The 21,597-nt window shown below is 50.7% G+C and overlaps 1 protein-coding gene across 1 annotated transcript in view; it reads right to left on the bottom strand.

The window, feature by feature from the left end:
* The window catches only part of PRDM11 (PR/SET domain 11), a gene marked incomplete at its 3' end in the record, with an annotated part of 48,410 nt that overhangs the window by 14,597 nt on the left and 12,216 nt on the right, over nt 1-21,597 (bottom strand). Inside the window, exon 5 of the mRNA XM_082845835.1 lies at nt 8,291-8,358. Within this exon, the coding sequence (XP_082701961.1) occupies nt 8,291-8,358 (68 nt within the window). The remainder of the gene's footprint in view (nt 1-8,290; nt 8,359-21,597) is intronic.

Genomic DNA, 21,597 nt, shown 5'->3' with positions numbered 1-21,597 from the left:
CCCAACACCCTACAAGGGTCTTCGATCTTGGACACAAGAGACTGGCCCCTGTCTCAGGGCCAGACACCCCTCCTCCATCTCTCTTCCTCCCAGCGCAGACTGGCCGGCTTACAAACTGTGCTTTCTCTTCCGAGACCTGGTAGTCCGTGCGTGGGCCGGCGCTGGGGGCGCCTCTGGGGGCTCCGCTGGGGGAGCCTCGGCCCGGGGGGTGGAGCCTGCGGGCGCTGCCCCGTCAGGCCCCCGCTGAGATGCCTGGACCCCATCCCGGATCTCTGTCAGCGTCTGGCACATCTGGCTGACACGGCTGGTCAGCTCGGCCATGGCCTGGCCGATGGCCTGCATGCCGCTTGCCATGTCCCGGTGCACGGTCACCAGCTCCTGGCAGAACTGCCGAAACACCTCAGTCTGCTGGGTGTGGGTGTGGAACAGCTGCCAGTCTAGGCCTGTGCTGGGTGGGCCGGGGTGCGGCCGAGGGGCCCTGCAGGTGGCCTGGGCCTGAGGCGAGGGCCGGGGCAGGGCCTCGGGCTTGCGGCCCACTGTCTCGGACTGGTCAGAGGAGGAAGAAGAGAGGAGCAGGGCGGGCCTGGCCAGGCAGGCCTCTTCCTCTGGCGACGGCTGCAGGGGCCCCCGGAGGGGCTGCCTCGAGGGCCCGGGCGTCTCCTCATCTTCATCATCTTGGGGGACAAAAAAACAAAGAAGGGCAATTGATTACAACTGCGAGAAAGAAGGCAGCCCTGGGCTCGGATGCACCCCCCAAAGTTACCTAGCCTCCCCCCACCCTGCTACCCCTCAGCCTCGTTCGGCACCTGCCCCCGCCCCCCCACCCGTAGAGAAGCACCTGCTCCCTAGATCCCTGAGGTGCTTGGGCCAGGCACGCCTGGGGAGACAGGTGAGCATGAACAGTGCCCAGGTCCCCAGGCCCCCTTCCTTGTACAGGAACAGCAACTTTCTAGTGGGACCCCAGCCCCAGGGATGGCACGTCGACCCAAGGGCTCACTTCCTCTCTCTGCGGCTCAGTTTCTGCAAAGCAAAGGTAACAACTGCTCTGCCTACCTCCCCGACCACTTGCCGACCTAGCAGGGTTGTTCAGACTACACAGGAGGACAGACAGAAAGGCACTCTGCGAAGCTCGAAGAGCGACACCTGCCAAAAGGTACTATGATGCTCTTGGCCGCCCTGAGTTCCCGCCTCCATGCGGCCATTTCTGAGCTGCTTGGGGCCACCTTGTGGGCCTGCTGGAATCTGCAGCTTTAGGTCATAGAGGGGGAAGCTGACAGGCTGGAGAAGGGAGGGAAGGGATGGCTCCGGGACAGACAAGCCCAGGTGATGCAGAGCAGATCTACCTGGGCGACCAGCCCTGCCGTCCTCTCAGCGCCCCAAGGCAGGCTACCCGAGCAGACACACCCCTTCTACCTGGAGCACCTGACGGCACACAGGGACCATCAGACAGACTGCTACTTGTGACCAGTCGCAGGGAGGGGCCCAGCCCTGCACACGCGGGTCTCGGCGGCTCTCTCGTGAGCTGGTTCCCACAGCAAGAGCGAAAAATATACAGGCTGACCCTCCTGACAGGCACACCTCCCTGCCTGTACCTGGGGGGCTGAATTCAGAACCACCCCAGGGGAGGTGACGGGAAGACAGACAGATTCCCGTTGCCCTGAGCCGCACGCCTCCGAAGGGTCCCGGCATCTCACTTGGGCCAGCACAGCAAGAGAGCCTAGTGCCTCATGACCCCCACTTGGCGGACACCCATTCTGGAAGGGCAGGGTTGAAAGAAGTGGGACGGGCTGCCGTGATGCTGTTCCCTCCCTTTCAGGGCCTCATTCTACCCAGCCCCTAGCCAAGTGTCCTAGCAGCTGGGAAAAGGAGGCCTGGACCAGCCTGCGGTGGAGGGGTCCTGGGCCCCCTACCCAGTTCAGGTCACATTTGGTAACCTCATTACCTTTGGTCTCAGGGAGACGGAAGGATGAGCAAGACAGAATTTAAGGAACAGACTTCACTAGATGCTAGCCTTCTCCCTTTTCTCATAATTAGGTAGCATCATCCTGAAACTCCCGGATACACTGATCCAGCGGGAGCTGGCAGACCCAGGTTCAAGTCCTCATTCTGAATCAGGCTCTGAGACCACCTCTGTGTCTGGAGCTTAACTACCTCATCTGGACAACATGGAAGTCGGACCGGATGATCTCCTCCTTCTTTCCTAGTTCTCAATATCTGACTCCGAACGGCCACCTGTCAGGAGCCCCAGCCAGACAGGAAATTAGCAAGCTCCCTGCAGCAAGGGGCCTGGGGAGGGGAGGCTGGGTCTTTGTGAACCATCTTCCCGAGGGCTGGTGTTCCTGGAGCCCTGCTGCCCGACTGGTCTCTCACAAGCCGGACAGCCTCCAGCTGGGACCGCGGGCTGCGAGTGGGGGGCAGGTCTGTGCAGAAGCACAGCTGAAGGGGGTGCAGCCCCAGCAGGGAAGGGCCTCGAGTGCGCCCCCTTCTGGTGAGCCCCGATAAGCACTACAGCCCCAAAGGACGCCCCGTGTAGGCCAGGAGATTCCACACCCCCCAACCCCTGGCATCCAAGTTCATCCTGAGACACAGGAAGCAGAGGGGAAAGAGGGAGACGAGTGCTGGGGAGCAGAGGGGTGGAGGGGGCCATGCGGAGGGGACCCAGAGCACGGAGAGAGGGGTCCTAGTGAGAGCCCTGGGGCGGGGGTTTGTTGGGGGGGGCGGTGGGAAGAAAGAGGCAGAGTGCAGAGAGGAGAGAAGGCAGAGTGGCACCGCGGAGGGGAGTGTGGAAATAACACAGAAATAAAGACACTCGGAATACACAGACAGAAAGGACTGAGCTTTCGGGGCCTGGGACTTGGCTGGCTTCCTCTCGCGCCCCTCCCCCTCGCCTGCTACACGGGGCTTCCCTGGCTCCTCTCTGTTCCTGGAACGTGCCAAGCGCCTTCCTGATGCAGGGCCTCGGGGCCTCGTACATGCTGTTCTGCCTGCGAGGCCCTCCCCTCCCCTGCGCTGCGCCCCACGGCCCACGCGTACCGGCAGGCTTAACTCTTCCTCACCCTTGGTCTCAGTTCAACTGTCATTCCCGGGAGCCTTCCCCAGCCTCGGTGGATGGCCAGTCCACCGCTCCTGCGCTACATAATCTGCAGGGTCGAATGCAACACGAAAATGCGGGTGCCTCGTTCAAAAACTAGTCTGAGTTTCAGGAAGGCAACCGAGGAGCAGTCAGCCCAGCTCCGGCCTTGAGAGCGACGGGTCGCACACCCAAGTAGTCAGCCCTGCTCTCAGTACCTCCTGTATTTGTCCTTCATGCCTTCTTTCAAATTTCCTTGCGCAATTATTTAATTAAAGTGTGTTTATTCTCACGAGTTTAAGGAACGTCCCAAGAGCAGGGGCAAGGTAGGTTTGGTTTTTTTGGTGTTTTTTTTGCGGTACGCGGGCCTCTCACTGCTGTGGCCTCTCCCGTTGCAGAGCACAGGCTCCGGACACGCAGGCCCAGCGGCCATGGCTCACGGGCCCAGCCGCTCCGCGGCATGTGGGATCTTCCCAGACCAGGGCATGAACCCGTGTCCCCTGCATCGGCAAGCGGACTCTCAACCACTGCGCCACCAGGGAAGCCCTAGGGTAGGTTTTATGCCCAGCTCTGTCTTCCCAGCTCCCAGCGCAACTCCCGGCACGGTGTTCAGGAAATATTCTCGAATGAGTGAAGGGAAAGAGGTAGAGAGGACAGAAGTGGGGGAGGGAAGGAAGGACGGAAAGACTGGGCGAGGCAGAGGGACAGGAGAAAGAAGGCGGGTGCAGGGGACTCCGCCAGGAGTGGGTGGGGAACAGGCAGGGGCAGCCCGGGGAGGGGAGGAGGCGGGCGGTACTCACAGCTGGTCGAAGGGCTGTCGGTACCATCCAGTTCCACCCTGGGGAAGCCGCGCCCGGACCGGGCTGTGAGCAGCGCTGACTCGATGGCCCTCTCGTGGGCAGTGAGCACGATGGCGGGGGCCCGGCCCCCGGCCCCTGAGCCCGACAGGGACTTCTGCATGAAGGCCAGCTTGTCCTTGGTCCTCCGTTTCATGTCATCCCATCTGTGCTTAATGTCCTTGACGGAGCGGGGGACCTGGCTGACGGAGGTGATTTTCCGAGCTATGCCTTCCCAAATCTTGTCCCTGTCGGCATGGGACAGCCGCATGGTCTCCCTCCCAAAGAGAACCGCTTCGTGGTGGGTCACCTCCGTGACCAGAATGTCCAGCTCCTCCTTGGAGAACTTGGGCTTCCTCTTACGCTCAGCCAGGGGCACCACGTTCCTTGGGTTGAATATCCCACAAAGCACAATTGGGTAAATGACCGTCAACGCGGCAGGCCTCCTCCTTCCTAATTGCCGGCCCCCAGCCGGGGAGCCAGGAGGCACCTGGGCGCCCTCGCCCGCTCACCACCACCACACCCTCTTCCTAGCGACAGGCCCCTTCCACTGCTCCTTGGAGGGCAGGAGGAGACGCGGCGTACTCGATGGGAGTGCTGGACGGAGCCGGACGCCTTCAGTTGCAGGCCCTGCCTCGCCTCTGACTAGCTGTGAGAGCCATGGCCACTCAGCAGCCTCTCCTGGTCCCACTCACTCCATCCGGAACCCGAGTAACAACTGCACCAACCTAGGGGCTTGTTACTAAGGAGGCAAAAGCACAGCGATGTGAAAGATCTTTAAGGCCTGAACGGGAATAAAGGATCCTCATTGGGGTGAGGGCGAGCCCATTGCCTCTACAAAGCGATCTCTACCTGGGGCCATAGACCCCGGTGGCTTGGAGGAAGACCTTTACGCAGCGAGACTATTTACAGTGGGCTTCCATGGGGTGTGGCCTCGCTGGTGATGCCCGTGATTAGGGCGTGGCCACAGAAAGCCTGTTCTGGCCTGCGGCTCTTCCCCTTCCCAGTCTCCCCAGCCCCCACCTCTGGGTGTGTACAGGCTCCCCTCCCACTGGAGTGCTGGCTGGCAGCAGCTCCTCTGGGGGCGGGCTGCTGTGCTTTTCGGCAGCTCAGGGGTAGAATGTGAGGACCCCATGAGCACCCATCGGGAGACAGGTTCCACTTTGATGGAGACCAGGAATGACCTCGGCTTCCATCTGCACAGAGCAGCCAGGGGCCCCGGGCATGGGCACAGCACAGCCCTGACCCCTCTGGCCTGGCACCTACTCTGGCTCTGCAGCTCCGTATCTCCACAGTGTGGTTCTGTCCACTCTTTAACTCATGCCCAAGGTCCCAAAGGTCCATCCAAGAGAAGAACCTAGGCTATGGAGGGAGCCTGGTTCACCCCTCTGGCAGGTGCCAAAGCCACAGCAAGACACAAGGGCACAGAGATCCTTCAGCCTTCACCTCCCCCCCAGAATATCACAGCCCAGGAGGCAGGAGAAGGAGTCCGAGACTTTGTCACCTGGCCAAGACAGTGGAGGGCCCGGGGCTGGGGCCTGGACCTTGCAGTCAGGCAGACTTTGGATGAGAGGCTGAGTCTCCTGTGCAAACCCCACTTCCCCCAGTACCACCTCCAAGACCTGCCAGGAAGGGCTTCCTAATCTCACCACGTGGGATCAGGAAATTCTTTGTTGGTGGGGGAGGGGGCATCCTGAACAATGCAGGATCTTCATCAGCATCCTTGGCTTCTGCTCGACAGAAACCAGAAGCATCTACCTGCAGAGGTGTGACAACCAAAAATGTCTCAAGGCGCTGCCAATGCCTCCCGGGGACAAGAGAGCCTGTGGCTGTTGGCCACTGATTTCATGAAGGCAGAGTCCCACGCTCATCACGCGGGCGCCCGTTCTCTTCCTGGACTACCACTGTGGGTTTGAGGAGGTTAACCAACTCCATTCGATCATCTGCGAGAGCCTACGCTGTGACAGTGCTAGTGAAAGTGTCTGAAAATCAGGAGGAGCTGTACAAATGGAAGCCTTACCTGAAGGGGAAAGGAGGGTTCCCAGGATGAACTGGCTTCCCCCTCACTCCAACTACCACCAGAAGGCCATCTCCCTGGCAACAAACCATACACCCAAACCCAACCTACTCCTTGAATCTCCAATGAGACGAGGGCCCACCATCTGTGACAACCCTGGCGCCACCCTGGATCAGAATGGGTCTTGGAGCGGGAACAGGATAGATCCCAGGCCAGCAAGATAGCAGTAGCTGAACCCACCCCACACAGGGCCCAGGAAGCCATGCTGTGCCTGGTCCCTTGTGTACAAGCAGAAAGAACACCGGCCTAGACGTTCAGAGATGTTCTGCCGCTGACTGCATGATCTGTTCTGTTCTGCCGCTGACTGCGTGATCTTGAGTAAGACCCTGCCCTGCTCTGGGCCTCAGTTTAGCACTGTAGCATGGAGATCAGAACAGAGCAGTGGTTCTCAACACCAGCGGCGCATCGTAATCACTCTGGAGAGCTTTAAAAATGACCAATGTCCTGGGCTCAGCCCCAGCCTGATTAAGTCAGAATCGCTGGGTGCTAGACTTCCACTCAGTTCGTACAGATGATGAATCCCCTTCTTTGCGGTTACCGTAAAGCCTTGTCCCGGCCAAAGCGTCAGTGCAGAAAGGTCTGACCCAGACTTCACTCAAACACACTCTCCTTTGCTTGCCTAGAGCCACACCAGAGCTACAGGCCAGGGGTCTGGGCCATGCAGCCCATCTGATGACCTGCCGGACACCTGGCCCCCACTTCCCACTTCTGAGTCTTTGCTCACAATGTCCTCAAATGAAAGCCCAGCCCCTTTGAAGGCCCAGCTCAAAGGCCCTCCCCACCCCTGCTTTCATCTGAGCCCTCCCAGCGCATTGTCCATGCCTCCATCAAACAGCCTTATTAGAAAAAGCAATTTCCACGGCGGAAGGTGTGAGTCCTGGGAGGGCCAGGGGGACAGGGCTGGGCCCATCCATCTAGGGCGCCCAGTACAGGCTCTGACTCGCCACAGGTGCTCAGGAATGGGTGGAGTTGCATGTGCTAAGCTGACCTGCACCCGGCGGTCGCGGAGAAGAAGAGAGCAGAGGTTCCCATCCACCTTCTTGGAGCCACTTTCAGGGCATGGCTGACCTGATGCTGTGAAAGGGGGCTGGGGAGTGGGTGCCTGTCCCCACAGCACAAGGCTGGGGCCCGCCTGTCCCTCGGTGCCTCTGCTTCTGCACCTGTTAAATGACGATGAGGACAGTGGCCCCGACAAATAAGAGGGTGAATCCTTAAGGGCCCCGGACAGTGCAAGCTGCAGGCCACACCTCAGCGGGCCTCAGGCGGGAGCCCATGTTGGCAGCGGGGCGCCGGGGAAGGGGGCTGGAGAGCTTACCACAGCCTCCCCACCTCAAACCCATTTCTCCTCATTTGCTTGGCACGTCTCAGGGTTTACATCCAGCAATCTCCCTCTTAGCGAGGCCCTAACTGCCCTCCCTCCAAGCACAATCTCTCCTCAACCTCCCAGCCCCCAGCCCCCAGCCCCCAGCCCCCAGCCCCACGGGGCACAGAACTGCACAAACACCGACAGTGGGCCTGATCCACGGCGCGGTTCTGCCCCTGGGTCCAGCCCTCTGAGGCCTCCCTTCCCTCCCAACCCAGCTCCTAACCCCCGTCACAGCTCCTGAATCCCAGAGAGAGGCCACCAAGGAGACGATGAGGCAAGCCCGACCTCCCACACTGCTGGCTGACCCCACCAGGCAGGGCCCCGCAGCACACCACACAGGCCAGCAGCACAGAACCCAAAGGAGTGCCCTCGGTCCCGAGCTCAGCTCGGCCGCCTCTGGGTGACCCTGGACCCGTCCCCTGCTCTCTCTGGCTGGCCGTGAAGGATCCTTCTGGCGCAAACGTCTGTCCCAAGCAATGGACAAAACCAGTCTAGCAATCGAAAACTGAGCTAGAGACTGTGCCCTTTTCTCTCGGGGGCTTTTTAACAATGGCTGAGGGCTGCACTGGGATGATTCCTGCACCCCTCCAGCTGGACTCTGCCTGTGAGAGGTGTCACAGTCCTGTGGCAAGGACACGCCCCCCCCCCCCCCCCATGGGAATGCTGTCAGGAGCCTGGGGCCTAGGGCTTCCAGAAACACTGACAAGGGTGTCCCAGTAAATGACTGGTCTGGCCACAGGCCTCCTCCAGAGCCCCCTGAGGGAAGCCTGTGGAAGCTGGAGGGTTGGTCCCCCAGCGCTAGACACGTCTCTGCAAAGAGCAGTCCTGGGGCCTTCAGGGACCTCTAGCACTGGAGACCCTAAAGGCCCAACATGCTCCCTTGGCGTCCTTTCCAGGGTTCGGGCAAGGCTCCCGGGAAATCAGCAGACAGCAGGACTCACCTCATCCAGTTGGCTTTAGTCTCATCTGACCCATCAATGGACTTGTAGCGGTTGTTCTTGTCCACAATCTGGAAGACAGAGAGAGAGTCTAGAATGGGCATCCTCGAGGGGGCTCTCGTGTCTCTGGACTCCTCTCCAGACCAGGGCCCAAGGACACCACACAGAACCTTCCCGAGCTCTCCCCCTGCAATGCCCCCACTGCTGCAGGACTGACCCCTGAGCTGGGGCAGGAATCCCATCTCCCTCCTCTATCTTGATGGAATACCCAGCAACACGGCCAACAAGTGGCATTTCCAATAGCATCACGTTGCACCACCAGCTAAATTCAGTCCTTCCCCTCTCTCTATGGTTTCTGTGGGAGACAGAGGCTGGCACTGAGTGACTGGGCATATGTGATTTCGGAGGGCTTCTCCTCTCCCCGGTCTCCAAATGTTCAAGAGCCTCAGGGTTTGCAATGGGCCCCTTCATCTTCTATAAAATTGTCTTTATTTCATCATCACTTTCGAATCAGAGTTCAGCTGGATATGGAATTCTAGACAGATGAACTTTATTTTCTTCCAACAAATAAAGACTGCCAAAAAGGCTGCCATAGGCGCTTAAGCAACCTACTGTCAGTCTAGTGTTGTTCTTTCACGCATAATATGTCTATAGTAAATTCTAAGACTTCCTCTGTATTCTTGATTTTCTGCAGTTTCACTATGTGGTTTTGAAATGGAGATTTACTTTTTAAAATTCTCCTCATTACTGGTCAAGCACATTACTTGATAAGGACTTATTTCAATTCTGGGAAATTCTGAGCTATTGTGCTTTTGAGTACAGCTTCTCAGTCATTTTCTCCAGTCTCTTCCAGTAGAATTTCTATTAAACAGATATGGTAGGAGCCCAATCTATTCTCCATGTCTTACAACTACCCTTTCATAATTTTCCCTCTTTATCTTTCTGGGTGATGCTCTCAGAAAATTTCTCAGAACTCTCTTCCAATTCACTCATTTTGACTTTGTCTGGTCCAGAGTTTATCTGTCTGCTGAGGTTTTTCCTTTCTTTCTGGCCTTCCTTTTTATTTTATTTTTTCCTTCCATTTTAAATGACTACTTTTAATGCAGTGAATATTCTTCATTCCCAGGATTTTCAATCGGTTCTTTTTCATACCCATTTTTTCTTATTCTGCCTCTTTTTTGTTTCATAATGTTGTGTTCCTTCTTCTTCTAACAGCTTTATTGAAGTACAATTAACATATAATATACCATTTGATAAATTTTGACAAATGTATATATCACAATCAAGATAACAAACATATCCATCACCCCTAAGAACTTCTTCAGGGCCCCTGTAATCCCTCCCTCCTGCTTCTTTCCACATCTCCCTTTCCCAGTCCACAGGCAAATAGTAAGCTTCTTTCTGTCACCATAAATTACTTTGCAGTTTTCAAGACTTTAACACAAGTAGAATCAAATGGAAGGCATGTCTGCCTTCTTTCACTCAGCACAATTCTTTTGAGATTTGTTCCTACTGATGTGTGTATCAGAGTTTATTTCTCTGTATTGGTGAGTGGTATTCCACTGTTTGGATGTGCCACTATTTTTTTTTTTTTTTTAATCTCCTTATTGATGGACATTTGGGTTGTGTCTAGTTTTTGGCCATTACAAATAAAGCTGCTAAGAGACATCACTAATAAATCTTTGTATAGACACATATGCTTTAATTGCTCTTGGGCAAATAATTAGTAGTGGAATTGCTGGAACACATGGTAAGAATAGGTCTAACTTTTAAGAAACTGCTGAACTGTTTTCCAAAGTGGTTGCACCATTTTACATGCCCACCAGCTGTGTGCGGGATTTCCAATTGACTCACATCCTTGCCAATACTTGGTATGAACAGGCTTTTTCATTTTAGCCATTTTGATAGGTATGAAGCAGTATCTCATTGTGGTTTTAATGTGCATTTCTCTGATGACTAATGATACTGAATATCTTTTTGTGCACTCATTTGTCAGCTGCATTGTCTTCTCTGGTGAAGGGTCTATTCAAATCTTTGGCCCATTTTTTAAATAGTGGGGCTTTTTCTTATTGTTGAGTTTTGGGAGTTTTTAAAAAATATATTTTGGATACAAGTCCTTTATCAGGCATATGTCTTACAAATACTTTCTCCTAGTCTATGGCTTGTTTATTCACTCTTTTGGTGGTGTCTTTCTAAGAGCAGAGGCTTTAAATTCAAACACAAATAAAAACTCACTGTCTTTTTCTTCTTAATGATGTTATCCTTACTTTATTTCTTCGAAGATTCTAAGGCTGTGAGTGTTAATTATCTGTTATCCCTTTCATCCACAGTAACAGAACCCCTGGATTATAACCGAATACCTGGCTACCTGTAATAACAGAATACATTTCTTGGCTTCTCCTCTGGCTAAGTTCTGGCCAATAGAATGTAGGTGGAAGTGTCATGTGTCATCTTCCTGAAAACTTCTTTAAAATACAGCTGATAGGGCTTCCCTGGTGGCGCAGTGGTTGAGAGTCTGCCTGCCAATGCAGGGGACACGGGTTCGAGCCCTGGTCTGGGAAGATCCCGCATGCCGCGGAGCGACTAGCCCCGTGAGCCACAATTACCGAGCCTGCGCGTCTGGAGCCTGTGCTCCGCAACAAGAGAGGCCGCGATAGTGAGAGGCCCGCGCACCACAATGAGGAGTGGCCCCCACCTGCCGCAACTAGAGAAAGCCCTCGCACAGAAATGAAGAGCCAACACAGCCATAAATAAATAAATAAATAAATAAAAATTTTTTAAAAATGCAAAATTCCTTAAAAAAAATACAGCTGATATATGCGCTTCTACTATCCTGCTGCCTGGAATGCAGATGTGATGGCTGGAGCTCTAGCTATCAACTTGGACTATGAGGCTATAATCCAAGCATTGAGACAGTGATTAGCTGGATCAAGCTTGGTTCCTGAGGACTTAATACAGGCTCAGAAGGTATTCATAGAAGAAAACTTAATTCCTGTTTTGCTCGAGCCACTGTTATTTTGAATCTCAGTGACTCACAGTCAAACCTACTCCTGATTCAGATCCTAGTTATTTTAAATTCATTTTCAGAATATGCTACTATTTTTATTTTAATTAGAGTGAATTCATTTGTCATTGTTTTTGAAGGCTGTCTTTGTAACATTAGTTTTCTTCATTAGTTCTGGAGGTTTGGTCCAGAGGCTCATCTTGAGTAGGAGTTTGTCTGCCTACCTCTTGCTTTTTCTCATTTGAGGCAGTCAACCTGGCTCTCCTCTCCACCTCACCTGGGGCACTTCTATTTCATAGTACCCTACAGGAGCTAAAACTGTTTGCACTAGACTAGAGGCCTACGGGCCTTTGTTTTCAGTTCTGTGATCACTTCATGTTTCTCTCCTTCTCTCTCTCTCTCATTTGTTTCTTTTTCTTCTCTTTTTTTTTTGGCTGGGGCTCAAAGTGTGAACCCTCAGTCCATCTGAATTGCAAGCCCTCGTGCCCCCTCCACACACATCTTCTTTACCTATACTCTTTCTCTGGACATTCACATCCATTTCCACACTCTCAATCTGTTCATTACTCACAGATTTTCATCTCAAGCCCCAGGTGTGAATATCTGATTTCCCATGTGACACGCCCCCTTGGATATCTCACTGGCTGCTCAAACTCACCTCAGGCTCCACCCCCAAGCCTGTTCCTCTCATTTTCCCCATCACAGTATTTGAAACCACCATCCACTCAGGTTTCAGAAAGAAAGTCATCCCTACCAAACCCCAGTGAATTGTAACACTTTAAATGAATGAACTGTACAGTATGTGAATTATATCTCCATAGAGCTGCTAAAAAAAAAAAAAGGAAAGTCATCCTTCATGCCTCCCTCTTTTTTAAATTTTATTGAAGTATAGTTGATTTACAATGTTGTGTTAGTTTCTGCTGTACAGCAAAGTGATTCAGTTATACATACATATATTCTTTTCCATTATGGTTTATCACAGGAGACTGAATATAGTTCCCTGTAATATACAGTAGGACCTTGTTGTTTATCCATCCTACATATAATAGCCTGCATCTGCTAATCTCAAACTCCCAGTCCTTCCCTCCCCCACCTCCCCTCCCCCTTGGCAACCACAAGTCTGTTCTCTACAGCTGTGAGTCTGTTTTTGTTTTGTAGGTATGTTCGTTTGTGTCATTTTTTTAGATTCCACATATAAGTGATACCATATGGTGTTTGTCTTTCTCTTTCTGACTTACTTTAGTATCATAATCTCCATCCATTTTGCTGCAAATAGCATTATCTCATTCTTTTTTATGGCTGAGTAACGTTCCACTGTGCACATGTATCGCATCTTCTCTCTCCATGCATCTGTCGATGAACATTTATGTTGCTTCCATGTCTTGGCTATTGCAAATCGTGCTGCTATGAACATAGGGGTCATGCCCCCCTCTCTTGATCCCCACATATCTAATCCCTCAGCAAGTCCTCCAAACCAAATTTCAAACTTCTCCTGTCTCCACTGCTTCCTGCCATCATCAGCTCTCCTCCAGACAGCTACAAGAGGTCCCTACTAACCTCCCTGATGCCATTCTTAACTCTCCACTGATTCTCCTCAAAGCAGCCAGAGGAATCTATTAATGTAAATTAGATCATGTCACCCACCAGCTCAAGAAGGCATACACTGTACTTATAATAAAATTCATACTTAGGTTCACTGCCTTGAAGGCTTGTATGACCTGGTCCCTGCCTACCTCCCAACTTCTCTCAGGCCTCTCTCTCCCCCTTCACTTTTCTGCAGCCACAATGCTGTAAGAGTGAGACTTCACGCTGCCTGCCACCTCTTTTTCCCACTCTTAAAAAAAATGATATTCATGAAATATCTCAAGCATTCAGAAATTATAAAGAGTAATGTAACTGACCACCTTGTACCCATCAGTGAGAGCCAAAAAAAATGATCACCAGCATTTCTGTCCCGGACCTCTGTCTCCTCTTGCTTCAGGATAATACATAGATGTTGTTGAAGACCATCTCTGCCTCCAATTCATTCTCTTTCCCACCCTCCCTCCGTCCTGAAGCTGGAAGGGAACCTTCTCAATTTTACTATACAAGGATTTCTTCTAAAAACAACGTACAGAACCATTTTGCATGTTTGTACAGTTTACAGAAATGACACCCAAGTGAAGGTATTATCACTTTGGCAACGTTTTCTAAGTTTCACACGGCTGGTCCCTTCCTATCTTTTGGGTCTCGGCTTCTGTCACTTCCTCAGAAGAAGGTTTTCTTGACCTGAGCCTCAGGTAGGTTCTCCCCTTCCACACCCTGACCTCCACATGCCTCTCTCAGTATTATCTCTATAACACTGTCCTGTTGCTTCCTTTTAGAGACCCAATTGCAGGGTTTGTCTGCTTGCCAATGTGGTAACTGACTGCCTTCTCTTTAGACCGTAAGCTGGTGACGGCCAAGTGCATGGCTATCTGCTCATGACAGTGGCCTGGCCCCGGTTCCTAACACGGGGCACGGCACACAGTAGAATACTGGTTGAATGAATGAAGGATTGGATGAAGAGCCAAAGTATATACTGTTAATACTTGAGTATAAAGGAAATGAGTGGCGTGCTGGAGCTGGCTCGTACTGGCTAACGAGAGCTGACTGCGAAATTTTCCAGAATCTCATGAACCAGTTGTGAAACACAGCCAGCATTAAAAATTAAATTATATAAACTTACAATTCAATACATTCTATTTTTACAAAGGTAATATATACCCAAAGTTTCCTAATGATTTTACTATATTTTACGATATCAATGTTCTCGAGGGTATTGGCATCTACCGTATCCGCATGGTAGAGATACTATAGAATAACTGTCATGATATATCTCTTCCCAGCTACTCATTTCATGCCTTCATGTTGGCAGCTTGAAACCAGCCATGCTGGGAGCCTTGACACCAAGAAAACTGGCACATGTATCCTGCAGTACAACCATCAGCAGGCAGCAGGTTGCTAAATATTTGCTAGCACATCACACCATATGTTTGTATGTGCATAGACAGTCTGGGAGATGCGTTTCAAACTCTCACCTCTGGTTACCTCTAGAGGGGAGGGCAGAGGGAAGGAGGATGAAGCTTTTGCTCTGTTTGTCTAGCTACAAGACTATACTGTCTCCGTGGCTTAAAACTCTCAGACAAAAAAGAGAAAACATGCAGCTCAGGCTTCCCCTCCCCTGGCAATCTCCCCAGATGACACCCCAGTCTACAGGGACCTTCCCCTGGAATCTCAGGGAACCCTGTACTTTATCATAATACTAATCACCCTTCATTATCATTTTCAGATTGCTCCTTTCTCTCTGCGGGGAAAAGAGAAGCATCTGTAGGTCCCGCAGCCAGTAGCAAGAGCACCTAGTGGGTAGTGAGAGTCGCGGAGCCCCAGGAATCGGCTAGAGTCTCAGCATCACCACTGACGAGCTGAGTGGTCTTGGGCAAGTGACTTCCCTGGTCAGGCTTCAGTTTCCTCCCCTGTAAAAAGGGGTAAAAACCAACCTTGCGGCACTGCCATAATGACTGATTTGGAGGCACTCCATAAGAGGTCGCTATTAACACTGTGATCATAATGGTGATTATTAAAGGGACCAAATGTTCGTTATGATTAATTCTGGGTGGTAGGGGTCAACAGTAGTTGTAATCAGACTTTTTGCAGCTTCAGCTGGGCCGAGAGGCCTGCGTGGGAGCCGTGAGGGACACAGGAGCTGCCTGAGGTCTCTGTTGCTGGCTTCAGATCCCCCTAAGATCTCCAGGTTTGCTGAGGGATGTTTCTTGGTTTATCGTCCCTGTCAGTCAGGATTTTCTCCAATCGAGCATTCATTCATTCAGCAAGTATCACCAAGGGAGCAGCTACAGTGACAGGCTCTGGGGATAAAATGGTGATCTGGGAAGACAATGTCTTTGCTCTCACAAAACTCACAGTCCAGGGGATGCAGAAGAGAGGCCACTGTGCTGTCCCGTGGTCAGCAGTGTGGTGGGGAATTCTGTGGAACACGGGAGCGCAGAGCTGGAGCCCTGTACCTGGTGGTCAGTGGAGGACTTCTCGGAGGGTGTGGAATCTAAGCTGCAGTCTTGGAGAAGAAGAGGGCGAGGGGGTTCTAGGTGGAGGAAGCGGGGGTGCGCAGGATCACGGAGGGTATTTAGGGCACATCACATGTTACTGATTAGCCCTGCCATCCGAGTAGACAGCGGGCTGTGAGCCTCAAGTCCTGCGACTGAGATGGTCCACGAAGGCCCGGTCGGGGCCAGATGCTCGGGACCAAGCCCAAGAACACTGGTTTCCCAGCATCCTCCTTTGCCTCATCCTTCAAGGTCGATTCCTTGGCCTTCTGAACCCAGCACTTCCTGGACCAGCCCAGACTCTGAACACTGTGATGTGAGAAGGACTTTGATAACCTGGGCCTGACCAGAGAAGGACGACCTGCAAGGTAAGAGGGTCCCTTAGACTGGAGAAGAAGAGGCTAGAGAAAGCAGAGCCGTCATCAAATGTGGGAAGGACCACAATGTGGGGGAGGGCAGGCAAAACCAGGACCACTTAGAGGACACAGGCCTGAACTCGGCGCGAGGAATGTGCATGCAGAACGGTCCTAAGATACACGTTTTAACATGCAAAACCGTCCTGCAATGGAACAAGAAGCCTTGTGAGGTGGTGAGTTTCTTGTTACTGGAAGTATTTAAGCAGTAGCAGGATGACTCGTTGTCAGGGAAGCGGAAGAGAGAATTTCCCCACTGAGTGGAAGTCTGTCCTAAATGATGTATAAAATTCTGTCTAAGAATTTTATGATGCTATGTGGACAGATCCTCAGAAAATAATATAAAAAAACATAAGGTTTGGCTCCCTGGGTCAAGCATGGGTCCATGTGGACTAGAACACTATTTCTGACCATGATAATAATTAACAGAGACATCAATAATAAAACGTCACCCGCTGCCATTGATGGAGCGATTTTACTGCGCCAAGTACTCTGATCTCATGAATTCTCACAACTCTATGAAGGTAGCTACAACTATTATCTCCATTTTACAGACTAGGAAACTGAGGTTCAGACCCAGTAGGCAACCTGCCTGAGACCACAAAGGAAATGTGTGGGGCAGCTAGAGTTTAGACTCTGCAGGTACAGCCCTTGCTCTTAAGCGCTCTGCAGAGTGATGGATGTCACCCCAGGCTCCCCCGAATGACCTCATCAGAATCAACCAGGATCGTGTCCTGGGGCCCTCTCCGGTGGACTTCCAGCTTTGCTGATGGTTTGAGCAAATCATTATCTTTCGCATACTGATGCGAAGGTCGGCATTTTAACAGGGAGGAACATTCTGCTTTGCGGCAGAACGTCTGCCACAATCGAGGATTCACTGCTGGACTCCTCTAAATAACCAGGTGCTGGCAAGACTGGATTTTTAAAAACCTGATTTGCCTGCAACTTTCCAGGAACCCAACGAATCCATAAAACGTTCTGATTTTCAGCTCTGCAACTCCTCTTAGAGCAAAGCGGTTACAAAAACGATTTGTGAAGCCACTGACAGTTGACAAAGCTCTTTCACATGTCTCAGATGCTCCTCCCAGAAGCCCAGGAGGCAGGCGGCATCACCTCAGTCCCCGGCCACTTCCCAGGCTGGCTAGCTGAAACGTAGAGAGATAAAGAGGCCGGCCTGAACTTGAACTTGAACTCTGGCTCCTGCTATGCCCAGAAACACGGAATGAAGAACGCTTAAATTGAAAGGGGGCCTCTGAGATTATTCAGGGCCTGGGTTCCTAACTTGGTGTCTATGGAGGGACTTCGGCCAGGAGAATGGGGGGCAGTCCCTTAAAATGTGCATAGCATTTAATGAATATATATGAGTATAACCCCCTAGGTATACGAGTATATGAGTATATAAGTATAACCCCTTAGGCATATGAGTATATGAGCATATGAGTATAACCCCCTAGGTGACTCAAGAAGGCTCAAGAACCATGATCTAACCCAGCCCCACACCTCCCGCACCACCATTTAACCGATGATGGAATTAGTACAGTCAGCGCTATGTATCTGCGGGTTCCACACCCACGGATTCAACTAACCAAGGATCAAAACTATTTTTAAAACTTTTTTCCAGAAGTTCCAAAAAGCAAAATTTAAATTTGCCACACACCAGAAACTATTTACATAGCATTTACAATAATTTACATAGCATTTACATTGTATTAGGTATTATAAGTATTCTAGAGATGATTTAAAATACACAGGAGGATATGTGTAGGTCACATGCAAACACTGCACCATTTTATAGAAGGGACTTGCGCACCCATGGATTTGGGTATCCATGGAGGCCCCTGGAACCAATCCCCGCCGATTCTGAGGAACAACTGTACGTACTTCCTTTCATTATTCTATTTATCAAATTTCAAAAAGGCCCTGGAGACCTGGTAAATGAAGCATGTTTACATACAATCCCAAATTCCACATCCAGGTTTTACAACTGTAATTTCACGCATCACCCCCAGCCGGTCCTGAAACCCACGTGAAGCTGACTGGAGATAATACAGCTGCAACGTGCCCATCACCTACTACACACCAGGCACGCCACAAGCATGAACAATAGCAACTCATGGGGTACGCTCCATTAGATTGTGCATCCCCATCTGATGGATAAGGAAACTAGAGCTCAGAGAAAACGGCGACCAGCCCCAAAACACACTTCTTTCAAGTGGGAGGAATGCGAGTCCAGAGCCCCGTCACCAATGCAGACAGCTCTTCCTTTCCCAAGTCCCTCTGCTCTGTCTGGAAAAGGCACCCACAGAAACGACCACCTCTACCCTGAACACACTCAGCCTCACTCTCCTTGGTAATAAATCTGGCTGTTGGTGAAACTGATGAAATGAGCCCTTGGACCAGGACTTGAGGAGCGGGGTCAGGAAACTGGCCTGAATCCTGTCTCTTCATTATGCCTGACATGAGGGTCTTGGGGCAAAGGTGGGGGAGATAGCCAGGAGAATGTGCCCATCTGGGAGGCAGCAAAAATGCAAATAAGAATGGGCATGCTGTCAGACAGAAATTAGCGAGCAACAAACTTTATACATCATGCTACAGACCTGAAAGGTCTTCCTGGTTAACAAGGCAGAGGGAGGTGGTGACAGAGGCAGAGGGAGGTGGTGACAGGACAGGTGTGAAACTCACCCCGTGGGGTTATTCAGAACACAACCTGCACACCCATCATGGGCAACTCTCCCTAATAACCAGTGAAATGGACAAGAGACAGAAAAAAGCAGAGAAAAAACCCAAAGGCCCACAAGGAGACATCGCTTCACACCTACTAGGATGGTTAGAATCAAAAAGGCAGGTAACAGTAAATGTTGGAAATCAGAAGAGAGAAATCAGAGCCCTCATATACTGTCGGTGGGAATGTAAAACGGTCCAGTCACTCCGGAAACAGTCTGGCAGCTCCTCAAACAATTAAACGTAGAGTTACCATATGACCCAACAGTTCCATTCTGAAGCACAGACACAAGAGATGAGAAAACATCCCACAAAACAGAAAAGTTTCTGTGCACAGAAACTTGTACACAAGTGTTTACAGTAGCATTATTCATAATAGCCAAAAGGTGGAGACAACCTAACTGTCCATGCAAGAATGCACAGGTAAACAAAACGTGGTATATCCACACAGTAGAATATTATTCGGCCATAAAAAGGAACGATACCTGTTACAACGCGGACACACACCTTGAAAACGTTAAGCCACGTGAAAGAAGCTGGTCACAGAAGACCACATAGTATATGATTGATTCTGTTCACATGAAAAGTCCAGAATAGGGAAATTGATAGAGACAAAGAGTAGAGTAGTGGATGCCTAGGGCTGGAAGGCAAAGAAGGGAAGAGGTGGGTAACGGCTAAAGGATGGAGTTACTTCTTGAGGTGACGAAAATGTACTGAAACTGACTGGGGTGATGCTGCACATATCTGGGAATACACTGAAGACCACTGAATGACACTTTAAATGGGTGAATCGTGTGGTACATGACTTCCATCTCAATAAAGCAGTTTAAAATACCTGCCAAATCTTCAGCAGCCATCAGACAAGGAAAAGGAAACGACCTTACATCACTGGCTTGAAAAGCCCTCCCCAGAGAAAAGGGTGTGTCGGCGCCAGTGGGAAGACCAACAGATGTCACGTGGGCATCTAGACAGTCACATTCGGGGTTGGAGATTAGGAGCTCAAGCTTTGGTTCGGAGACCTGCTTCCACACTGCATGGCCTCAGACGAGTAACCTGGCCCTTTAAGCCCCAGTTTCCCAATCTGTAAAAGGGGGATGATAACACCTATCCCATAGAACGGTGGTGAGGATACAAGAATTAAGACACACAAATCCTTCAGTGCCCAACGAACAACAGCAATTGTTGTTGCTATTATTATGATGCTTGCCCACCAACCCTAACTAGCATTTGCTGAGGACCCACCGGGGTTTAAGTGGTGCTGAATTTGGCTCTGAGGGTATAAATCAGACAAGACTTCTCCTGGAGGAATTTTCAAACACCAGGAAACCCCCAAACCCCTATTGTTAAAGCCAGAAAGTTCACTGGAGATGAGTGTTTCTCAAAGTCGGGTCTTTGGATATGTTCTCAAGATCCAAAAGTTCTAAGAATGTTTAATTCAATGTTTTCCTTAAAAAAAAAATAAATCAATACATGGGAATCCCCATGAGATTTCTGCCCCACAAGAGTATCGTGCTTGTGGAAACTCCCTGGTGGTCCGGTGGTTAAAACTCCATGCTTCCACTGCAGGGGGCCTGGGTTAGATCCCTGATCTGGGAACGAAGATCCCGCGAGCCCTATCGCGCAGCCAAAAAAAAAATTTAAAAAGAGCATTGTGCTTGTGACTGAGTTGGCACCCGTGGTAGGCTGAATTCTTGGCGCAGCTCTCGCCCCTCCCTATCACCCTGGCCGTGTGACTCCGCACTAGACTGTGTCTTACAGGTGGCCCATACTTCTTCACTCCTTGACCTTGGGTTCAGCCACGTGACTTATTTGGCCAATGGGGTGTTAGCACGCATGATGCGGACACGGGCTTGAAACGTGCTTGTGAGGGTGGGCTTGCCTCCGGGACGAGAAGAGCTTCCCCAGGGAGCCTCCGCCTCTTCAGTCTGGGCCCAGAACAGACACACTTGGAGCAGACTTGGGCCTCCGTGAGCAGCCAAGCCCAACTAAATCAGCCCAGCCGCAGGGAACCAGTGGACACACCAGAACCAATGAGGATCTGCAATCAGCCAGCAGATACCCGAGCAGGGCTGAATGATTGTTGTTCTATACGCCAGGGATCAGCAAACCAGGGCCTGCAGGCTTAATCCAGCACCCCCCAATTGTTTTGTACAGCCCACCAGCTAAGAATGGTTTGTACGTTTCTAAATGGTTGAAAATAAATCAAAAGAAGACTATTTCATCATGTGAAAATTGCGCGGAATTCACATTTCAGTCTCCATAAACAAAGTCTTACTAGATCGCACACACCTCCGGCGGCTCTCATACCGCAATGGCAGGATTGAGTAGTGTGACAGACACTGTATGGGCCACAAAGCCTAAAATACTTACTATCTGGTCCCTTAACACAAAAAGTGTACAGAGCTCCATTCTATTCCACTGCTTGTCCCATCGTCACAGCTGACTGTACAACACCAATTATGACTACTTGCCATGAGCCGATGAAAAAAGAACAGATACCAAGTTTAATATGGAAATGATGCACTCTGGCAAAGACTAAGACACATCGTGGCAGTTGCATTAATGAAAGATTTCCCAGTGTTTTAAACAGAGACAAACAAAGAAAAGTGTCACGTGGCACACAAAAGCACAGGCGTGCCCAATGCGGAAGAAGCCGTGTCTAAGTAGTATTCACCCTATAAACAGCACGTTAGTTTCAGTAAAACATTATCCAACACAGGACATTGATTTTGTTCATTTGAATTATGTTGGTTTGTATACTTCTGTTCATTTTATATTTTTAAGTCTGTCTCGGTTTTATAGTTGCTTAAAAGCTGTAAGAAATGTGTTTATCTAGTTTTTTATGTTTAAACCTTTTAAAGTAACTTTAGAATAAAATTAATGTAACACTGGGACCCCATAAAGAATACAAGTCAGACACCTGACCAAAGTGCACATGAAAAGATGCTCAACATCACCAGTCATCAGGGAAATGCAATTAAAACCACAACGAGACACCAGTTCACACCTCTCAGAATGGCTTTCACCAAAAAGACAAGAAATAACAAGTGTTGACGAGGACGTGGAGAAAAGGGAACCCTTGAGCACTGTTTT

This window comes from Leucopleurus acutus (genome assembly GCF_964270905.1).
Source record: "Leucopleurus acutus genome assembly, chromosome: 8".
Taxonomy (NCBI): Eukaryota; Metazoa; Chordata; class Mammalia; order Artiodactyla; family Delphinidae; genus Leucopleurus; species Leucopleurus acutus.
Note: the sequence above shows the minus strand (reverse complement) of the source record. Positions and strands in the feature narration are given on the sequence as shown.